We start from the raw sequence: 23,116 nt of genomic DNA on the forward strand, positions 1-23,116 counted from the left end.
AGACGCAGTTTTTCCCCAAAAACCGACGTCTGCTTCGTCCTGTCGTCCTCTTCTCTTGCTACAACCGAGTATCGGAGCGAGAAAACGCTCCGAGATAAAATAAGAGCGACTCATTTACAGTTCCACATGCCTCTAACGACATAAAGAAAGTAACAGGTTTTTCTTTTTTTACACACGAGCAGAAATACCGAGTCTTTTGACGAGGATAACAAATACACGAACAGAAAGTATTTCACTTGAAAATGAACCTCTTCACCTTCATGTAGGACGACCAAACTCCCCTTCCATTACTGCGGTTTAGGAGCCTAAATTATAGCTTAAAGAAGTGCATCAAATGCATTTAATGACCATTTAGTTTGAGCCAGATAATCTGACTGAATTGACATTTTGTTTTCACTCTAATGGGAGAGGGAACTATTTTCCTACCAGAAGACGTATGTCAACTTTTGCACCCACTATTGATTTAATTATAAAATAATGTAATTACAAAGCACTTACAGTGGACACAAGATTGATTTTTTGTTGTTGTGCAATGACGTGGAAGTACGATATCTAACTCCTTGCGGCGGTCGTGAACGAGAGTCGTGTCGACACAGAGGTGAGCGGGTAACGAGTTTTAGACTGAAACATTCGATTGGAGTTCACATCACTGACGTTCAAGGTTTCCACGTTTTCGAGTGCGATGAAGTGAAATCCTGTGAAGCCGTCAACTGGATAGAGATTTTCATTCATTCAGTCCAAGGTCTCTCTGACTTTGAGAAGGAATTCATATGTAGAGGAAGCGTCAAAGACAACCCGCCAGTATTCTGCACACAAACCCTTTTTCCACTTTTGCATGAATTCCTCCCACAATGTTCAGTCCCTCGCTCACGTGCTGCAGCTAGGGTTTCTTGTCTGCGTATGATTGGCTGCTGCTGGTGGTGGTGTTGGGGAAGTCTGGGTAAACCAGGAAGCCGGTGAAGGTGATGTACTTGGCGTGGTTGCTGTACGCCCCGAAGCCGTCCCTCTGGTGGGAGTAGAGCCAGACGGTGTCCCCCGGCTTCAGCGACAGCATCAAGCTCTGGCTCTGCAGCGCCTTCTCGCCCTGGCTGTCGTCGTAGATCATCGCCTGCACCTCCAGGTGGTTCTTCATCAGCTTGACGGACAGCGTCTTCTGCGGCAGCTTGCCCACGTTGAAGGAGAAGTAGTAGGCGCCGGGGACGCGGCACGTGAACAGCCCCTCCGTCACGTTGAAGTCCCGGCCGATGTTGACGAACGCCGTGTCGAAGGCGACCGGCTGGTGCTGCGGCATGCCCGCTTGGTCGACTCCCACGATGCTCTGGGTGCGCCCCACCGAGAAGGCGGATCTTTGCTCGTCCTCTTCTTCGTCATCGTCGTCCTCCTCTTCTTCTTCTTCCTCCCGATGCTGCAGCTCCTCCTCCACCTCTCCCGCTCCGGACTTCACGTGCTCCGTGGCCTGGTTGTCTTGGTGGGGCTCCAGGGCGGGGTGCTGGTGGTGGTGCGTCTGGAAGCCGTAGGTGTCCGGGTAGACGAGGTAACCGTTGAAGGTGGTGTAGTGTCCGGTGTTGCTGTAGAGCGCGTAGCGAGGGTCACCGTGAAGACGGAGCCACACGGTGTCGCCGAACTCCAGCTGCAGCATGACGCTCTGGCTCTGCACCTGAGGATGGAGAACGCAAAGGCTTCATTACACCAGATTCTGGTTCTGCTTTCATTCCCCACCAAAACCCAAACACACCCTCTGTGATAAGAGCCATGATGCACTGCGAGACACCTGGAGAGCTTCCACATGATAAAAGACCTTTTTGTAAGAATTTACTTGGAGGGAAAACAGCTAGCCTGAACCTACCTTCCTCTCCTCTCCAGCGTTCTCCTCGTACACGATGGCCTGCACCTCGTTCCGGTTCTTCATCAGCATCACCGACAGGTCCTTGTGCGGAAACTTCCCCACCGTGAAGGAGAAGTAGTACGCGCCCGTGATGCGGCAGCGGAACAGGCCGGCCTTCGGGTCGAAATCCCCGCCGATGTTGACGTAAACGGCGTCGAAGGTCACGGTCATCTTGGGCCCGCCTTCCATGCTGTTGGTCCGCGCGACCGAGAACGCCGAGCGCAGCTCCACGTTGTCCAGCAGCCGGGCGAAAGCCAGCGCGCCGCCGGCGTGGCTCAGGCACAGCAGGCCAATCAGAACGCTCGCTGGGAGCAGCATCGTCTCTGAAGGAAAATAAAAAGATGTTGCATATATACGGCTTTTAAAATGTAAATGCTGCAGCTGCGACATGGATGCAGTGTTTTTGTTGCTGAGCGTGATATAAAGAAAGTTAGACTCTTTTAGAAGAGAGCTCAGATCAAAGGTAACCTCTGTTGCTACAATATCTAGAATACATTTGAATAAAATTAATGTTTTGCACATTGCAGCTCTTTCATTCCAATCCAAATATATTGTACATATTTTTACTTTTCTATTTTCTATTCATGTTTCTTGACTTTTGCAGTACTTTCTTTTCTCTTAACATGAAACACCTCAGCAAATCCATTGTATGGAACCTTCAACCTCTTGCGTTGCAGTCAGCTGCAGCTTGTCTCTCTGATGCTTCTAATAAATGTCACTCTTTTATTAATGTAACGCAGCATTGAGACTAAGATCTTAAAAATGCCTGAGGACTGTTTGTTCTGTTTCTTGCTCATCATAATCTCATCTGTATTAAGCCTCATATTTGTATTCGTTTCCAGAATGTAGAATCTGTTTTATCGTTTCATAATTCACTTCTGGTCATTACAGATCAGTGTGTTTCAAGTCAAACCGCGGCTCTGGTTTACGGAGGATTTCTCCTTGACATTTTGAGCAACTAACACCTGAAATTATGACTTAATGGCACAAATTGCAAACTATAATTTGGTTTCTCATATATACCTCTTTACTCAAGATTTCATCAAACTTAGGCTTCTTACTTTCTTTTTACTAAATGAACCAAAATACTGACAAAAGAGTCGATAATAATGAGAATAAATATGAAACAAAATGTATAAACTGGAGACTAATCATTGCTTTGGTGGGTATCAACATATATTGGTGTCCATGTTGACATTTTTGCATTTATTCAACGGTTTGACTGTAGAGACGGAGAAGAAACGAGGGGCAATGAATGCGTGAAATTGCCCAGAAATTGGATATAATTTAGGAACAAAAAAAATTAAAGAATAACTGAACAAAATTACAAATCTGACCACACATTCAAAACCAGCTTTTGGTTCTTGACAGTTTTTACAAACAGAAGTTTGGTGGGAAAAAACATTTAAACCACACACATATACAGACAATACTCACATAATGGGCACTTCACAAAAACACACAACACAGGCTTCAACAAACAAAAGACACACACACACACACACACACACACACACACACACACACACACACACACACACACACACACACACACACACACACACACACACAATCCCTGTGCTTGTGTTTGAGTCATTCAAGCAGACAAGGTATTAATGTGTCTTTTATTAGCAGAGACAAGCGCTCTCATTGTCTCATTGTCCTCCTCTAATGAAGCAACAGGAAGCTGACACACTCGGGTGGAGCTGCCTCCATGTTCAGTTTATCAACCTACACGAGGATAACGTGACTCTCATGAAGTATACGCCTCAGTATTTAGAGGTGGAACTGCCCCTTAATCTCATCAACCCTCTGAACCTCGAGCAGTGTCGGGACGCTTATTTTTGTGCTTTTTGCTAAATCATAGAAAAGAAAAAAACACAAGCTGAATTTCTTTGATAATTTCTTTTGCAAAAATTTGAAAAAACAGTGGAATCTTTACATCCAACATTTTCCCACGTGTGTGTGTATATATATTCTCAGCCACGGACTGACGTTTTCAAGGCTCGAGTTCAGCGATTTCGCCGTCGCCATCTTGGATTACGGCCATTGCCATGTTGTTGTGTTTCTGCAGCCAATGAATGGAAGTTACCTTATGTGGACTGAGGAGGAGTGAGGAAGAGACACCGTATACGTCTCTGGTAGAGACCTGTCAATCACAGTAGCCCCGCCCTAAATCATACCATGCTTTATGGTCTGTTTGACTCTAAATGGACCATCATTTACTAAATGAACATCATGCTGTATTGAAGAAGACTTGAAACTAGAGATTGAGACCATAAACTCATGTTTACAATGTTTACTGAGGTAATAAATCAAGAGAGAAGTAGAGTCATTTTCTCATAGACTTCTATACAACCAGAGGAGTCGCCCCCTGATGGACACTAGAGAGAATGCAGCTTTAACACATGAAGCATCGGCTTCACTCGTCAGAACCGGAGGTTGCCGCCTGGTCATAGATAATAGATATACTTCTTTATGTGTTGCATATATTAGTCTGTATTCACAGTAGCAATGTGACGACTCACATTAACTCTAGTTCATTTCCCTTCCTGTTTTATTTTTTGTATTCACTTGCTTCTTAGGTTGCGTTACTTCCTGCCTTTGTTTAGTTTCCCGCCTGTTTTGATCCTCACCTGTGTTTCATGAGCTCATCAGACCTCCCACTACTTATACACCAGCTGTTCACCACTTATTTGCCAGATTGTCTCAGTTCTTTCACTAGACTATAGCGCTCCAGCGTTTTGATATTCCCTGTGATTTACATTTTTTGGATCTTTTGATTGTAGCCTGTTTCTTTGTTTGACTTTTGTATATGCCTTTTTGTATGCGGTGTGTTCATTCTGCTTACTGCCTGTTTTGCCTTTTGTGAACCAAAGTTCAGTAAACTTTTTGGATTTTTGCTCTTCACTCCATTCTCCTGTGATCCTTGCATTTGAATCGCTTGCCTGATCATCACAAGCAATGCATCACTACCAAAGCCTGGAAGTTATTTACTCTTGGAACGAAATGTTCTCTTTGTATGTTTATTTTAATTCAACCTCCTTTAAATAGAAAGTAATTCTAGCGGTTAATTGTACTTAAAGCACCGAGGCACAACTGATTGTTTTTGTCTGATTACTTGTGCTGCTGCAGCAGGAGGAGGAATCAACAAAAGATGCTGCAGTGCAGATATGATCTTTTTTTTTTTACAGAAATCTGAACTAATAAAAAGACAATAGAGCCGTTAGGCGTGCTCGTATAATGGCAGCTCGCACTGAAAAGTAGTGTTTGTTTGTCTGTGTAATGGCAGCAGTTTTTACTAGTCATGTCGACAGACTACTCCTTGGAGAGTTTGATGTTTCAGGTTCAAACAGCAATGAAAGAATAGATCAAACAAACCTTCCATAATGAGCACCCATGGGAGTTAAGCAACACAGAGCAACTGAGCAGAAAAGAGTGCAGCAGAATTAGTGCACGTAGAAAAAGTACACTGTTCTGCATTTTAAAAAATCTGACTAGTCACTTCTTCCTTAGTTAAATGCACCATTTAAATCTGTACTATTATTATTGTTTTATAATTATAACCACAACATTATAACACAAATAATACATAATAAATCAGTATTTTTATTTTATTATTATTTTTTGAAACATTCTGTTTGCAATAGGTAATGTTTATTTGATTTGATTTTGGATTTGCACATGTTTATTTGTTTTAAGCATGTGTCAGTATATGTGTGTACGCACCATGTGAGTGTGCGGTTGAGGTTACAGTCATTTAATTACACTCAACATCAGCATTAAGTAGTAAATTACTATTGTACTTCTGGACGTGAACTGTGTTTCCTGTTAAATCCGAGTATTTGGTTTCATTCATCGGAGCCTCTCAGCGCAGCAACACTCTTCACGAGTTCATTAGCTGGATGAAAGCTGTTGATGCTACTTGTTTCAAGAGGACGAGATATTATATTTTCATTTATTCCCCACTCAGCTGTAACCTTCCAGCTAATTCTATGTAAATGTCAACGTGACCCCCAACACTTAATCATGAAGCCAACATAGAGATGTAACTTTGTAATACGGCACTCTTGTTCTGTGGAGTACATTGATCTCTGTTTGATCTGTTTGATCTCTGTTTGATCTGAGCCCATTTGAAGATGCTGTAATGAACTCTTGAAAGACAACTTTGTTCTCAATCTTAATTTCAGATTTCCACCACAAAATAAAAAGAAGAAACAGATTATGTTAATCAATTACATTATTAATAATAATCCATTTTATTTAATAAGCGCTTTACAAAGGGGATGAAATGGAGAGAAATATTAAAATTTCACTGGAAACAAATGTAAAATGTTACTAAAATAAAAACGTTTGTAAAGAACACAGACATCCGTCAGTATCAGTCATTCCTGCATTCATCAGAGAAGTTTAATAATAAATAAATAAAAGCTTTTGGCTGATCGTTCATGCTGTGCTTGTGTTAACATAGCGGCGGTGAATAAGACTAAATTAGGTTTCACTTTTGTTTACATGTTCACAGATGTATTGAAAAGTATTTTACTCGCAAATATTTGATTGCAGTAACAGTAACTCTGATGTGCTGCACTTTGACACAAATACGTTTTCAGATACTGACTTCTTACTTTTCCCCTTTTTAATTGAGTTTTCTGCCAGTTTCATTTAAATTAATACAGAAACATACAAATGTAAATGACACGTTATCCTGAGAGATGAAGCGGTTGTTTGCCTCAGTGACCCCGGCAGCGGTGTTATCAGGAGGACTCTGATCTTGGGGGGGTCATCCCAGGCGAACCGGTCTCAGACGAGCAGTCACTGTCGGCGTTGACGGGTGACTCCCTGCGGCTCTGCAGAGTGAAGCCTGAAGCAGCAGCGTGTGGAGGCTGGTGTGTGTGTGTGTGTGTGTGTGTGTGCGTGTTCGCCACACATGACGTGAAGGGTGGAGGTCTGGTGCAATGCCCGCTGGGAAAAACACAACCCTGCAGAATGTCTAGTGGCAATGCAGGATTGCAGGATTGTGTCCTTTTTATACTTTAAAAAATATTTGAGATTCTTTACTTCATATAAAGTAGGCCTACCAATACTAACCTGACCCAACTACCCGGTCAGACTCCTGCATATGTTGCTGAACTACTTCGCCCTTATTCACTCTCAGGTCAAACTTGGTACATTTTCTGTCTGTCCCACGCACTCGCCTTAAGACCCGTGGTGACGGGAAAACTATTCACTATTCTTTGGCCCGTGACTCCTCATATATTTCTGTTCATGCACAATCATAAAAGTTTGGCCACCCTTGCTCTCTACTCTTTATGCGACAGTCGTCTCTCCCTCCACAGCTGGGTAATCATTTCTGTCATCAAACGCTGCCATCTGATCTCTGGTATCTACAAAACCTGTGAGTGACTCAGAATGTCAAACACCGTCGTCATCACAGCTCAGCTCAAGCTTTAAGGATCGATGTGCCCTTCGAAGAAAAACAGTCTGAACACACCATCAGTTACTTGTGTGTTTCTTTAAAGGCGGCACAAACCTGCCGGCTGAACCCCATTCAGTCTCCAAAAGGTCAGCCGATTGAGGATTTCAAAACCGGCTTCATTTTCAGATTGACCTTCATGCATTTTTCAAAGTACACGACGGATCGTGAAAGGAGCCTCACAGACTCGAGGATCGTCAGACCTTGAAGCTTCATCTGTTACTTTCTAAATTGAAGTTAAAATCTCAAAATGTTGAAAACTGCGGTTGCACTGGAGACGGACGTTAGTCTTCGTTTAGTTTACTTTGCACAATTTAAAAAATACACAAACTAAACCGAGATGAATAACATCACGGTGCAGGAAGAGACAGAAAACCCACTAGGCTTATTTAAAGCCTCCACCTATATAATATTAACATTACACAATATTACAGAGAAGAAAAAATGAAAATATAAAATATACATTATTTTACAGGCCTTCCTTCAACTCTCTTTTCATCAGATCCCAGTTGAATCTGTGCTTTAGGTTGAGATCTACCCTCCTTTACGTCTAAAAATAGAGGAAGGCGAGAGGCTGATTTCTGCTCCCCGGAGACGGATCAATAACTGATGATTGAGACGGGATGAAAAGCAGGACGGCGGGAGGAAGAGGAAACGGAAGGCGAGGAAAAAGAGGGAGAGAACGAGGACAGAGAGGATTGCAACAAAAAAAATACTTGTGAGAGTGGATTTAGAATAAAGTGTGAAGGTGTGGGAAGGTGTTTGGCTGCGTTGCTGTTATTTATTTTCGAGTGGATGTACAGTAAATGTGTGTGTGTGTGTGTGTGTGTGTGTGGCCTAAATATGTTGTGTGGGTGGGAAGGTCTATTTTTGTGCGATTGTGAGTTGAGGAATTGTGTGTGTGTGTGTGTGTCCTAGATAACATTGTGATGCATGATGAGTGTGTGTAGAAGAGTAAAGCTTTGTTTCTACTCGCTAAGTTTACGCTCAGCGCGCTGTTAGTTGCATTATTCTCCGAAACACCAGATGGCGTACAAACAAAATGTACCGTGAAGAAGCAAGAAGACGACGAGTGTAACCGGCAAAACGGAATAAACCAACCTCCACGATGCAGAGGAGGAATTGTAATTATCTGTAAACTCATATTCATGGCCTACTTCTCTGTAAAGAGAGAAGACACGTGTTAAATGCTCTATAAAGAAACGCATGTTAAATGTCCTGTTGATAATTTGATTTGGCTTATTCGGATGGAAGGGTTGATTTAGTTCTGCTCCTCATCCCAGTGAGATCTACTCTGTTCACAAATGCCCAAACAAAGACGGAGCAGAACTTTGGGGTGAATCGCTCCGGGTTTTTTAAACAACTGGTCCAAACGAGATCGGTGTGAATACACACTGTTCAAAATATTTAAATTAAAACACGTGTGACGCTGCTGATGTGTGCGTGCTCCCAGACGTTCGCACCGGTCATCTGGGAGCGCGAAAAGCATCTAATAATAATAATAATAATACCTATTATCAACTTGTTTCTTCATAAATACACACATTAGAAGCATTAAACTTCTGTCAATCACCAGAGTTTGATTTCCCCTCGTGGGGCGCTGATGATGCAGGTTGATGATCGCCAAAACTGTCCAATGAAGGAGTTACCTGTCGGTCCTTTGGTCCGGACCAGATGAACTACAGGTGTTATATATTTACTTGTACTCTTGTGGATTCTACGTACGCGTATGTTTACTTTATTAATTACTTTTACAAACTGCTCCTTATTGGAAGTGAAATTCCTTTAGCTGCACAGCTGTTGGCCTACAGATACTTTTTTTTATCAACTTAACCAGCTTGTGCTCTAATTGAGTGTGAATGAGAAGCCGATTTGCGTTAAAGTATTATTGGCATCACTTGATATGGTTCTATTTATATCATAAGCTGAAATAAAATCAAAGCTGAAATAAAATCAGTTTCCTGGAGCGGCTGTTTCACTATCCCCCCCCCCCCCCACACACACACACACACACACACACACACACACACACACACACCGACCTCCATCCATCTCTCCCTCTCATTAGATCAAAGCCACACAGAGAGAACTATTGTTCCGTTGTACAGTCGAACACGGTTTCCTGTCTGCACTGATGCCAAAATAACTAACACTCATTGCACATATGCATGGACACACACACACACACACACACACACACACACACACACACACACACACACACACACACACACACACACACACACACACACACACACACACACACACACTAGTTCTGTTTTTGTCATCATAATTTACATTGTAGATATACGTGATACATGCTTATTTGCTAGGGTTGGTATGAATGCCACGTGTCTGCAGGAGACAATTAGCATAGCCTAGCATGAATATTGGAGGCAAAGATGAAACGGCTACCAACGCCTCTAAAGCTCACCAATTAACACATTGTGTCTTTTTTGTTTCATTTGTAGACAAAAAACTTAAAATGCTAAATAAAAGAATTAGTGGATTTATGTGTAAGTTAAGTGCTCCAAATATAATTGTGCACTCATTCACTACCCCATTAAATAGACCTGCACATGTTCTCTGAAAGCTGAATTTATTGATTTCTGACGAACTGGAAACTGAAACAAGACTGAGACCATGAAGCTAAACAGAATAATACTATCGCCATGTTCTGTGTTACGTGTGAATGTCATTGTGTTGAGGATAACAGCATTTAACTACTTATTAACGCCTTTACATTTGTAGAAACATCCTCCAGTTTAAGGACGGCAGGCATTGAAGAACAGGTTTAGTGGATGTGTAAGCCTTAAAGACGGTCGTAGATTAAAGGGAATAAATACGGTGCAGATTCCTGTACATGGTAGATGTTAAACATTGCACTGAGTGTTTTACTAGTAAAGACCTATAGCGGTGTTGTTTGGAGCTGTTTGATCGGTAGTGACCATGTCAATATCACTGTGTTTACAGTATTTTTTCCATCTATAAATGCGGCGCTTTGCATTGTGGGACTGTTATCAGAAAGTAAAGTACTCGTCACTCGTTCACACATTCACTCCTCTGCCAGTAAATCAAGATTTTAGACACACATCAATCATTCTCTTCAGTCATTTTCTGTAAATCTGTAAAATGCAGTGCAGCTTTTCGGGATTGTTGGTTTAACTTAGTATGCATGTAGTTATTATTAGGTTATATCAACTAATTATTGATGAATAATTAGCTTTTGTGGGGTTGATAGGTGGAACTCTCCCTGAACCACTTTCACATTTCTGTTCTTGCTTAAACAAGATGGAGTCGTTGTGTGAATCAGTGAGCTTTAGAGGTGTTGGTAGGTGTGTTTTTGAACTTTGGACAGAAACCTTGTTTCCTGTTGTCATGCTAAGCTAAGCTAAACAGCTCAAGCTCCATAACTGTTCCACAAACAGGAAATTAAAGTCAATCCTCTCATCTCACCCGAGGCAAAATTGCTCTGCAACAAGGCCCATTTGTTGCCATTTAAATTCATGACTAGAATGTGAAATATTATTAGCACTATATCTACATCTCTAATTCACAGAAGGTTTAGTTAAAAATCCGATTTCCAAAGCTTTTACGTCTACATGACATTCATCATACATCAGTCCTGTCCGTGTCCAGGCTAAAAAAAAGCCATCCGTTCCCATTAATGCTCATGTTTAGCCACACACAAAAGGATGAAACAGCTTCAAGCGCTCAGACAAACCATCCATTGTGGAGCTCCAGCTCAAGGCCAACCACCCCCATCTCCCAACAACAAAAAGGAGGAGTGAGTGGTGGGGGGGGGGGGGCTGCTGCTTCCTCCTCTCCCACTGCCGTCTAAAGTAAAAGCGCCTTTAGAATATGAATATCTTTGTTAGAATTACTGCACGCAGCCTTGAAATCCTCACAGGCACAAAACCAGTGAGAGCAGCTTGATGATGACACTTTGTCTTCAGCAGCTCATCTCTCCTCATCATGTCCGCCAGGAGGGTCATGCGATCCGTGAGTGACTGTGCAAGTCCGTGTCTGTCCACGTTTAATCTCTCATTCAGGTGCAGCAAACTGCATGATCGTTTGAGCGGCCAGTTAAGGCCGCATGCTGAAGGCCGTCTTGTTGTTGGGGTGATTCACTCTTTCACCTGTTCATTGACTGCTTCATGCTTTGATTATGCTCACACGTAAGCTACGAGAACACACAAAGGAGTTTATGCTCGAATTAACGCTTCAAGTCACAACATTAAACATGGCGGACATGAAAGAACTATTACAACTTTCCCAGTTGAAAGAAGTTATTGAAGACCTCTCTTTTTGTCTCTGGCAGATGGTCAGCAGGCCACGGTGACTTGTTTCGTTTCTGGTTCTTAACCTCGACTTCTTCTTCGATTACTGTCATGCATAAAGCGTAGCCTATAGCGCCAACTTCTAAATAAACTACGCGGTAGCCGAGTTTATTCTCTCCAAACCAGTTGATGAAAATGAGCCTAGTTAATATTAATTTTTTAAGAGATTTCATGGAAACACGGCTAGAGTTAGAGACCAGCGAGTCAACATGGTGGAGCATTTAAGAGAGATGGATATTTCCCTCCAGGACATGGTGGAGACCAAATCCAGCGATAAAAGAGAGGCGAGTATTGGACTAACATTCATCAGATGGAAACAAACAGGACTCCAAAGGAAAGATGATGTTGCTTTGTAACAGCTGGATGTTTAAATGACCAACTGTTTGTAACAAGCTACAACTTAAAAAGTGATGTCATGAATGTTTTGTTCATAAATGGTAAAAAAAGCAGGTTTTAAAGGGTATAAAAAGCAGCATGGTTAATCAGATTTGGCCAAAACACCCTCAGATTTAAAGCTGAAAGTCAGCACTGTAACCACACAGTCATCGTTTCATCTCAGATCCGATGTTCAGGAGTACAGAACCAAAGAAAGCAGTGCACGCTCTTCTCTCCCTAAACCTCGATCCTCCCCTCCACCACCCACCTCTGCATGGGCGTGTGATTATGTTCTTTTTCCAGAATGCATGTCAGCAAGTTCTCGTCTGACCTTGAGTCACATTATACAGTTAAACTGAAACTGTTGTGATAGCAACAGTAACAAAAGAGAAAGCGGTCACTTCTACCGTGGGTGAAAAAAATGTTCCGCAGTGTATTTTTCTCCTTGTATAATTATGGAACAATGGTTTCAAACACTAGAAATAAGGATGCGTGCTTCATTTTGACAAGTAATTTGCAGGAATTGTAAATTGCACATGTATTGCATTCTGTGTGATGGTCTGGTTTGGTTTTATTTTCACTGTTTTGATCGTTTTTATGTAGACGGGGAAGGAACCCCCCCACATGATTATGGAGAACATGAAAGTGAACGAGTCTGTTCTTGGTCATGAGGGTTTAGGTGATCTTGACTTCAACAGCATCTTGGATTATGCCTGTTGCAATGTTTTTTTTACAATCAACGGAAGTTACCATATTTGGAATGTGAAGGAGTGACGTATAGACGCCGTATAAGTCTCTGGTAGCGACCTGTCATGCTGTGTGTAGGAAGACTTGAAACTAGAGATTGAGACCATAAACTCATGTTTACAATGTTTACTGAGGTAATAAATCAAGAGACTTCTATACAACCAGAGGAGTCGCCCCTAGTGGACATTAGAGAGAATGCAGCTTTAACACATGAAGCATCGGCTTTACTTGGCAGAACCAGAAGTTGCCGCCTGCACACTTAAACTCATAATTTACCTCAGGTTGGATATAAATGTCTAAATAGTTAATTACATTGTGGTACACACATAGAAAATGCCCCCCCCCCCCCCCGGCAGACTTCAGTAGCCTTTCACATCTATTGCGCGTTGCCAGGTTGAAAAAGAATAAAAATGTGTTTTACCTGTTTCTCTCAGGGGCAAGCGACTGATTCCAACTCAAAAATCCTCAAAGGACTGATTAGAAAGAGCACAAAACCAATTCTTTCTTTTAAATCCTCCAATGAATTTGACGCAAAGCACAAAGAAATGAATAAAGCTCACATCTGGATGTGCTTGCAGACAAATCCCAGCACATGACGGCTTATGTAATGATCAATACTGCCCTTCGGTTCTCCGTGAAGGCTGGAGGGTGTGACTGATGTTGTGAAGCCGCCTCAGGAGACCAGCTACCTGCTGGGAGGGCCGAATCAAAGCTCTGGCTTCTGAAGGAAGGTTGGATATTAAAGTTCACACATCTCACTGGAAGTTAATATCAAAATGTACACTTCCACTGAGGATGGACATCAAAGGTTGCTTTCACATAGAACACTAAATTTGCACAACAAAAAAGCAACATTTTCAAAAGCCGTGCAGACATTACATTCATTTAGACGCTTTTATCCAAAGCGACTTACAATTCAGATTCTATCACATGCACATAGGCACAGCTACAGGAGCAACTTTTTGGGGGTTAAGTGTCTCGCTCAAGGACACATCAACATGCTACCAGCAGAGCCGGGGATCGAACCGTCGATCCTCTGATTGAAGGACTGCCCTGCTATCCACTTAGCCACAGTCGCCCGCAGACCAGATCCACTCCTTCCCTTCTTACATTTCAAAATAAAAGTCCTAGCCATATACACTCTGTTTATGGAGGGAACTCAAATTCACTCAGAGCATTTCACTAAAAGGCTACTCAACAAAATGGCCTACAGTAGCTCAGGATATACAGTTTACCTCGGACAAACTGCCCGACGCTGCTCTGGATCAATAGCATCCTGGTAGTTGGTCCTCTGCCTGCATGAATCTGTTCTAACGTTTTACTGATAAAGTGCTGCAACTGTCGCAAATTCTTGTATGAATAGTTTTAACACGAAACACTCCCAGTATTTTGCATTTTCAATGATTATTTCTTCAGAGTCCATCCTCACTGACTGTTGTGTTGCACTCTTCATATGATCAGCCATGTGTGCAGACCAAAGCCCGAAGGAGAGTGAGGTTTCTGGGCAGGAGAACTGACAGAAGGCACCTGGAGTCTGAACTAAAATACCTTTTGCTGCTTGCTTGTGTTTTGTATTTATAAATATTTAAACCTTTTATTTCCCACTGCCTTTAGGTTTTGAAACCAGGTTTTAGATCTACAAAAGAAAACGTTCTTATAAAAACAGCAGTTGGGACATCGTCTGGAACAAACTGGAAAAAAAAGCTTTTTTTTTTCTGTTGATACGTCGCACCGCAATCAGGACACTGGTAGCCTTTGAAAGGTGTACCGGACCGAGGCTGCATCCATACTACTCCAAGAGAGTGGAGCTAAGAACAACCCAACACTGACTGAGACACATTTTTAGGCGACCAAAACGTACCAACAAACTTTGTTGAAGTGAAAAGCCACTGTGAAAGGTTTAACGTTCTAAAACGAAGTCCCAGACCAGACAACACCATGGCAGCGACCTGTCAATCACTGTGTAGCCCCGCCCTAAAGCATACCCTGCTTTATGGTCTGTTTGACTCTAAATGGACCATCATTTACTAAATGAACATCATGCTGTATTGAAGAAGACTTGAAACTAGACATTGAGACCATAAACTCATGTTTACAATGTTTACTGAGGTAATAAATCAAGAGAGAAGTAGAGTCATTTTCTCATAGACTTCTATACAACCAGAGGAGTCACCCCCTGGTGGTCACTAGAGTTGCTTGGTTTAAAAAGGTAAACGTAGTAGCGTGAATACATCCTGAGCTCAAAAAACAATGTCCTGCAACCAAACAACCTGAATACTCTGTATACACAGTTAAAGCTACCAGTTAATTAAAGATGTTATGTTACCGTGGTGCACAGTGACCCAAATTAAACACAAGTAATCATGATTTCAGTGAACTTTTATCGGTTACAGGATTGTGATGTTTCGCATTTGAGAGAAAATCAAGTTACCGTCTGTGGATTTGATGTATATGGACCACATTTATATGCTGCTTTTATCTAAAGCACTTTACACAGACACACACACACACACACACACACACACTCTCATTGATGGCACAGCGCTACCAACAGGATCAATTTGAGGTTCAGCGTCTGGCCCAGAAAACCTGCTGAGTAACAACAACCACAGCTGCCAAGTTAATAAGGGAAATGGAGCAGCGTATTGACGGGTTCTCTTTTCTACCGTAATAGACAAAAGCATTTTATTACAAGCTACGTTTCTTGCAGAGGGGAGTTACAACAATAAAGCACTTTTACCTCTCAAACATGCATTTATATTTGTTGTTTCAAGCTCACTGATTTATCTCCAGACCTCTGAGCTCATGTGTTGAGAAACATAACTGCAAAGATACTAAAACTTAAAATAATACTTATAAAGATCTCCATGTTGCTAACTGTCTCTATAAATATACAAGAACTTCTTGTAAGTACTGCATATTAATACATATTTCATATTTATACGTATTGTGAGAAGCTATGCAACATAACTACCTTCTTATATATACATACAGTAATGTGTTTAAAAAGTAATGTGAAAAACAAACCATTTTACTTCAATGTATTGCAGAATGTACCACGTCTTAGAAAACAGCACATGTGGATTTAATTATTTATATTTCACCTGTGAACACATTTTCAGTTGAGTCTCTTAAATTGGTAACAAATAAGAACCCCATGAATAAAATCTACTGAGATGTTTGTCTGAAGGAGTCTGTGACCAAAATATTTTGATTTTTACTTATTCTTGATTTTTGTATATTTTTCTACGGTTATTATTTGTATTACTACTATTACTATGATTAGTTATACTACATTCTGATTGTATTAATGGAATGGGTTTGGCTGATTATTTTAATTATTAATTAAGTTTAAACACATTGTTTAGATGATGTGTTACATTGTCAATACTATTGTAACGTTTGACTGTCTGATGTTGGAATGAAAATAGATTCACATTTCATAGAACGTATTGGGTGTGAGGTCGGTAAAATAAACGGTCCTTTCTCACTGCTGGATCTTCTTTCCATTCTGCCTTTGGCTTTTTGATCCATACGAGGTCTGACACCAGGCTCTTCCTCTTCCTCCTCCTCCTCCCTTAACAAGTGCACAAAGGCTAAAAAAAAAAGAAGCAGAAGTGGCAACAAGCTGGCGATGGAGCGACCTGCTCACTTGGGACAAGATATCAAAGAGGGGGGCTGTTATCTGGAGGTGCAGTGACAGACCCCTGCTGCTGCTGTCCTTCTCATTAGTCCCTCTTCTACCCTTCCTCCTCCTCATCCTCAACCTCCCTCCCTCCTCATCCTCAACACTTGTCACTGTGCTGTCAGCTGCCTGCTCAACTGTGGACTCAGGACCAGCCTGTGGGGACCGGACGGATGGAGACGATGACGGAAAAGAAGGAATACAAAAAAGAGAGAAAGAGACTTTGAGGTGTGAGCTTGTCAGCTAAAGCGAAACAACAGAGGAATATCCATTTCTATGAACTGAAATCCGTCCTGTAAACGTCTTCTTTCTCCTGACAAAACCAGAGTACAAAGAAAAGCTGCAGCAGAAAAGACTTGCTCACTCAGCCCTGTCACTTCACCGCACAGAGACGAAAAGAGAGAGAGAGAGAGAGTAAACAGCTACGGCAGAGAACCAGGAAACATGGGTGACAGTGACAGACATGGGCTCCTAGTGCGAGTCATTACGAGGACTAAACACACAAACGGGGTTTGGGATTAAAATGTGAGCGTAGTATGTCTCACTCCACGATTTAAACACCAATAAAATAATCATTCAAAATCAGTGGTTTTCTCTTATTCTGCTGGATAACCAAACAAAGGAAAAAACACGTGGTAAGTTTCTGTGATCTAAAACATCGACGACGCTTCAGGTTCAGTTCCTAAGAATCAAAAAACTTCTTTTTTAGAGCTGCTATTTTACTTTTACGCTGATATTCAACAAGGAGAAATCCATCAGACAGACTTCTCTCATTTATTTGTGGTTAATCCATTTAGTGCTTGAAAATAGTCTGGTTGTATCGCTCTCACTCATTTAATTCTCTAGTTTCTCTGATTAACTCGAGGTGGTCAGTACACGAACAAACGAATGTTAATTGAATCACTCGAGTCACTGGCGGCCTTTGTGTTGGAGCTGCTTCAAGCTAAAATGCTGACGTCAGCAGCAAATTGCTGAGGAACATGATTGGTTGACGCTTCATGTAAAAAGAGTTGAGACCAGCTCAACTTTGATTTGTAGTGCGCCAAGCGTCAATTTCACCTTTAGCTACGAGCCGCCAGCTCAAAGGTAATAATTTCTCACTTTCCGTGCTTTTTATTATTCAGCGCTGTCACACTTTCTCTTCGGTAGAAAGCAGGAAGATGACGCATGAAAACGTGGAGAACCTCCTGAAGGACTTCTCTTTTTGGGGCTGAAGTGAAGGTTACGTTCTGCACACGGAGAAAAAGAGATCAGGGTTCGGTTTAGAGGGATTTTTTTTAAGGATGTTGCAGGAGACGGATAAGGGCAGCAACAGAGGGATTATCAGATGACGATTCCCTGTAGAAGTCTGCAGCCGAGCTGTCATGTTTCTCAGCTCGGGGTTTATTTCATGACTGGTATATAGCAGTAATCCAAACCTCGACTGCCTCTCTCACATCATACTTTTCTTTTCATACCCTTGTTCCACAACACACTCGCCTGCAGTTCGGTCAATAATCTCACGTGGACCGGTTTCTGTTTTCTGTGTCCTGAGTGGGATGCATGTTGTGCTTTCAAGGATTGGCACGCTCCGAGCGAACAGACCTCCATCTCCTTTGAGTCCTCTCAGAGGTGAACTTCCTTCGACTGCAGCGAATCGATGGTTTTATTTGGAACATACTGCCAGTTGTTCCCGTTACAGCAACCAGCCTCGACACCACAACAGCAGCGCTGTGTGTGCCGACTCGTGCATGATCAAGAGGCCCTCCCATCTTGTTCGTCTCTCCTCCCAACGCTTTGAAAATAAGATCTGCAGCTGACGGAGCGTTCCTTGTGGCCAAGAAACCATTCGTTCGTTTAAATATTCTTTTTGCAAAACGCTTTAAAAAACGGGATGTGCAGCAATTCTTTCTGCTAGCTTACAAAGTATTTCAAAAGATCAAACCGCTGCTATCCTCGGCTGACTTACAGAGAAGGTCGTTCTTGTAATTAGTCGCTGCAGCCTCACTCTGGAGGCTTGTTCAGAATACCAGCGTGGCTCCACTCTGGTGCAAAATGTAGTTTTAAGCTACACCCTCCCCTTCTGAGGTTTAGTTACTATGGACGTGCAGTGCATGTGTACCACATAGAAATGTACCTAAACAGTCTTGAATTGCATAAACTGGGTTTGGCTGGAAAGCTGAGACTCTTGTGGATCCACTGAGCCCAACTGTATTCATTGTTGGGCAGTGAATTCATGTTTAAATGTGTTAGGTTAGTGGCGCTTCACATTGCAGCTTTTAATAATTGCCACAATCTCTGAACCTTTTTCCTGTGTGTGTGTGTGTGTGTGTGTGTGTATATCTCACTCAAGCTGCGATGCTCATCAGAATACATATATTTGATTGGCTGTAGTCGTTTCTGTAAGTTCAAATGGTTTAACCTGTAAGCTCTGGTCTGGTGGCAGCTGCACAGCACAACATGATGTTCAGGATCTCTTCTAGAATGCTGAGATCTGTGGATCTCCAATCAGTAACGTCTACATTTGGTCTGCGTTGTTCTGCGTGTACATGGACTGTAACTGTCTTACACTGGGGCACCAGCGATTCAACGTGCTGCACGAGGTCGACGGAGAAAAGAGTCGAACCAGATCTAAAAATACTTGCAGCATGAAAACAGAGAGAGTATGATGCTTGTTCTCAACTCTTACAGTGACTCAACCCTGGAAAAACACATCAGAAAAACTTCCTCGGGTAAAGTAACACCTGTAGAAGAGTGTGATTGTTTCAAAATATAACTACTGAAAAGCGTTTGCACGAAACAAGAGAGGCATCAGAGCCTCGACTTGTTTAAAGTATGAAGTCAATGTTGTGGAGCTGTAGTGCTGAATACCTGAGTCAGGTCACTGCCCTTTGTTTTTGATAAGATGCGGGGAAGGAGGCTGTGGTATTCTGTCACCGGCATCATTTATGGGAATCCTCCAACACGGAAAAGTGCATTGGAAAGTCAGAACTCCAAATGGCAGACATAAACACACCTGACGTCACCGCAGCGTGTTGGCTAACCATCTTCAATCTTTTCATCATTTGTATTACTTTATGTTGTGTTTCATTGAGTTTTTGTGTGAAACGTGCTGTAACAACGTTGTAGTAATTTGTGCTTACATGTGAGCACGCGGTACTAGATGGTTACTTTACACACTTTTTCTCTTAGGTTCTTTGTAAATGGTTGTGAACCTCGGAGACAAACCGTTAGCTGCTAGCGTCAATGTTTTCCCGAGCAGATGCACTGGGACGCAGTTAAATTGGAATCGGAATTATAGACTTCCGGCTTGCAATCGATTAGCCGTTAGTACAACCCAACACTGAATAACACAATTTTAGGCGACCTGAATGTTACAATTAACTTCCATGAAGTAAAAACACGCTGTGAAAGTTGTAAGATGAAAACACGAACATCTCCCAGACCAGGCAGCAATATTTGTTTCATTATTGGAATCCATCAATCCATCCATTATCTGTAAGGTCGCCAGGCAATCACAGAGACGGACAAACATGCAAGCTCACATTCACACCAACAGGTGGAGATGCGCCACATCTGTTGACGTATGTGAAGTTGACGGATCCCATTCATTTCTATGGAGAGCCCCGTCCACCTTCCGGATCAAAGCGGACCGTTTGGGGCTCCGTCATGTCTTTCTTTGTTGGCCAGATTTGGTGAATCTCCACCATTAGAGTCATCAATAACATAAGGTTCATGTCTTTGGACCAGGCGGCAACCTCCTGTTCTGTCAAGTGAAGCCAATGCTTCATATCTTAAACCTGCATTCTCTCTAATGTCCATCAGGGGGCGACTCCTCTGGTTGTATAGAAGTCTATGAGAAAATGACTTCTCTCTTGATTTATTACCTCAGTAAACATTGTAAACATGAGTTTATGGTCTCAATCTCTAGTTTCAAGTCTTCTTCAATACAGCATGATGTTCATTTAGTACATTATGGTCCATTTAGAGTCAAATAGACCATAAAGCAGGGTATGCTTTAGGGCGGGGCTACACAATCTCTACCAGTGACGTATACGGCGTCCGTACTCCTCCACATTCAAAATATGTTAACTTCTGTTCATTGGCTGCAAAAAACATGGCGACGGCCGTAATCCAAGATGGCGACAGAGAAATCGCCGAATTTAAGGCTTCAAAACATCAGTCCACAATTAAGCAGGGTATGATTTGGGGCGGGGTTTGATAGGTTGCTGCCGTTACCAGAGACATAAACAGCCTCTCTACGTCACTCCTCCGCATTCAAAATATAGTAACTTCTGTTCATTGGTGGCAAAAAGCCAAGGTTTGGCGACGGCCGTTATCCAAGATGGCAACGGCTGAATCGTCGAACTCAAGGCTTCAAAACATCGGCCCACAAACCAATAGGTGACGTCAGAATGCGTCTACTTCTTATATCCAGTCTTTGCTTTGGACTGTGTGAGGAAGCCGATAAAAAAACACTCTATTCAACTGTAAATCCAAGCTGCAGTCTTCCTCCAAACTCCAAACTTTTTTCAGAAACCACCTCCCAATCCCACAGGGGAGGAGTTTGAGTGGAGCATTCCTTTAATTGTCATTAAAGTGTGTGTGTGTGTGTGTGTGTGTGTGTGTGTGTGTGTGTGTGTGTGTGTGTGTGTGTGTGTGTGTGTGTGTGTGTGTGTGTATAACTGCTGCTTTCTATACATCAGGATCTGCCTCCGGTCTTCAATTTAGCAGGGCAGCAGCTGCTCGATGCAGCCACACAAACACACAGATGCTGTAAGTAACACAAGCATATGCCCCCTTAACAAATATGTAATCTGCACACACTCTGAGCCAGATGATGAATCTGTTGCCCTGCAGCAGCAGATGTGGATTAAGGTACTGCAGACAAAAAGGAGTCAACCTCCTCAGTGTGAGAAAAGCCGTCTGAAAGATGAGGGAGATCTCATCACCTCAGCGTTATTCACCGCCTTCCCGCTGCCTCGGGGGTCTCTCCGGCATCTCCGCCGCAGATAATGAAAGATAAATAAACCATAGGATATCCGTTGCATGCGCTGCAAACCTGCTGTGGCAAAGATGTAGCAAGTGTGTGTGTGCACAGCTGAAGCATATAAGAAGAGGCAGGTTGTAGCTTCAGCCATCACACATGACACATTACAGTATATAAATATATATATACGTTTCTTCCTCTGAGGTATCGCTGTTTCTGGAGATAAATAATGCATGCTGCTCCGACGCGCCGACTGCTGAACGCACACACACAGTACAGTGCTTTTTTTCACCAGCACGCACGCAAACACACACACACACACACACACACACACACACACACACACACACACACACACACACACACACACACACACACACACACACACACACACACACACAGACAGCCACTTCATGTGGGAAATGACACTCTTGCATTGGGAGGAACGAGGCTCGTTCCGGACTCTTTTTGTGTTGACATTCGTCCCTCAGGATAAAATGCTCCGGCGTTGCGTGCCTGCACACTCACAACTTGAAGTTCATCTCTTTCACCTTCACACCTGGATGTCAGTATCATAGTATAAAAAGGGCTTTAAAAAGAGCTAAAGAAGAAGAAGAGTTGTCTCACCTGTATGTATGAGTGTTCGGTAGCTTCTGTCCTGGTTGTGTGTGAAGCGCAGAGCTGAAACTTCTGTCTCACCAGCGCTGTTGTTGGATCAACCCCCCCTCCCTCTTTACTCTCTCTCTCCTCCCTCTCTACTACCTCCCCTCCCCTCTCTCACCCGCCTTGCTCTTTTTTTTTTTCCTGTCACTCGCTGTTTTTTCTCCATCTGTCTCTTTCTCCCTCCTTCAGCGTCTTTCCCTCAACCTGAAGCTGTTTTTGAAGCTGCATTGGGCAATATTATATATGTTTATGTGTATATATATATATATATATATATATGTAATATGCTTAGGGGATGTTGTGATATAATGAGGTTTTAGAGGTGCAATGCGTACCACTGCAGTGAAGCTGCTGGTTAGATGCTGTTAAATTAGATCCTAGAGTGTGTGTGTGTGCGCAAAAGTGTTTGTTCGCGCGTGTGTGTGTGTGTGTGTGTGTGTGTGTGTGTGTGTGTGTGTGTGTGTGTGTGTGTGTGTGTGTGTGTGTGTGTGTAAACAGATAAATAGGAGGGAGGAGACGGCCGTGCCATAATAACCGTTGGGCTTCGCTATGTGGTGACAACGCTGCCAACTTCCTCCCTCCTGCTCATTGTTGGGAGTCATTATCTCACCTCTGGGAGGGGGGGGTGAGGCGGGGGAGACACAGAAGAGAGAGAGAATACATGTAATGCTCTCAAATTGAAATTCATCCTACCCCCGTCTCCCTTTATAATCTCATTCAAATTCCACAGTCTGTTGCTCGCTCATATTTAAATGAGCACTTGACTGAATCCCTCCTGTGCTTTCTGCTTTTCTTGGCCGGCGTTTGGCAAGCTGCCGCCGCGCTCTGCTGCATGCGAGCGTCCTTTGGATAGCTTTCTCGGCAAACTGGCGCGCTCATTTGTTTCTGTGTGTTGGCCAACACACAGAAATAGAATTAAAAAGAGTGGGAAGCACGGCCGGGCAATGAGGCTAAACGGATCTAATGGGCAGGCTGGGGA

General features: G+C 42.7%; 1 protein-coding gene across 1 annotated transcript; it reads right to left on the minus strand.

Moving 5' to 3' along the window:
- Positions 1-880: 880 nt before the first annotated feature.
- Positions 881-22,164, minus strand: c1qtnf4 (C1q and TNF related 4; the record flags this gene model as incomplete). Its single annotated transcript, XM_079157573.1, has 3 exons — positions 22,102-22,164; positions 1,847-2,208; positions 881-1,657 (listed from the first exon to the last, which is right to left on the minus strand). The coding sequence occupies exons 2-3, from the start codon at positions 2,201-2,203 to the stop codon at positions 881-883; spliced, it is 1,134 nt and encodes a 377-aa protein (XP_079013699.1). The 5' UTR covers positions 2,204-2,208; positions 22,102-22,164.
- Positions 22,165-23,116: the final 952 nt, after the last annotated feature.

The sequence above is a fragment of the Pholis gunnellus genome (assembly GCF_910591455.1).
Source record: "Pholis gunnellus genome assembly, chromosome: 1".
Taxonomy (NCBI): domain Eukaryota; kingdom Metazoa; phylum Chordata; class Actinopteri; order Perciformes; family Pholidae; genus Pholis; species Pholis gunnellus.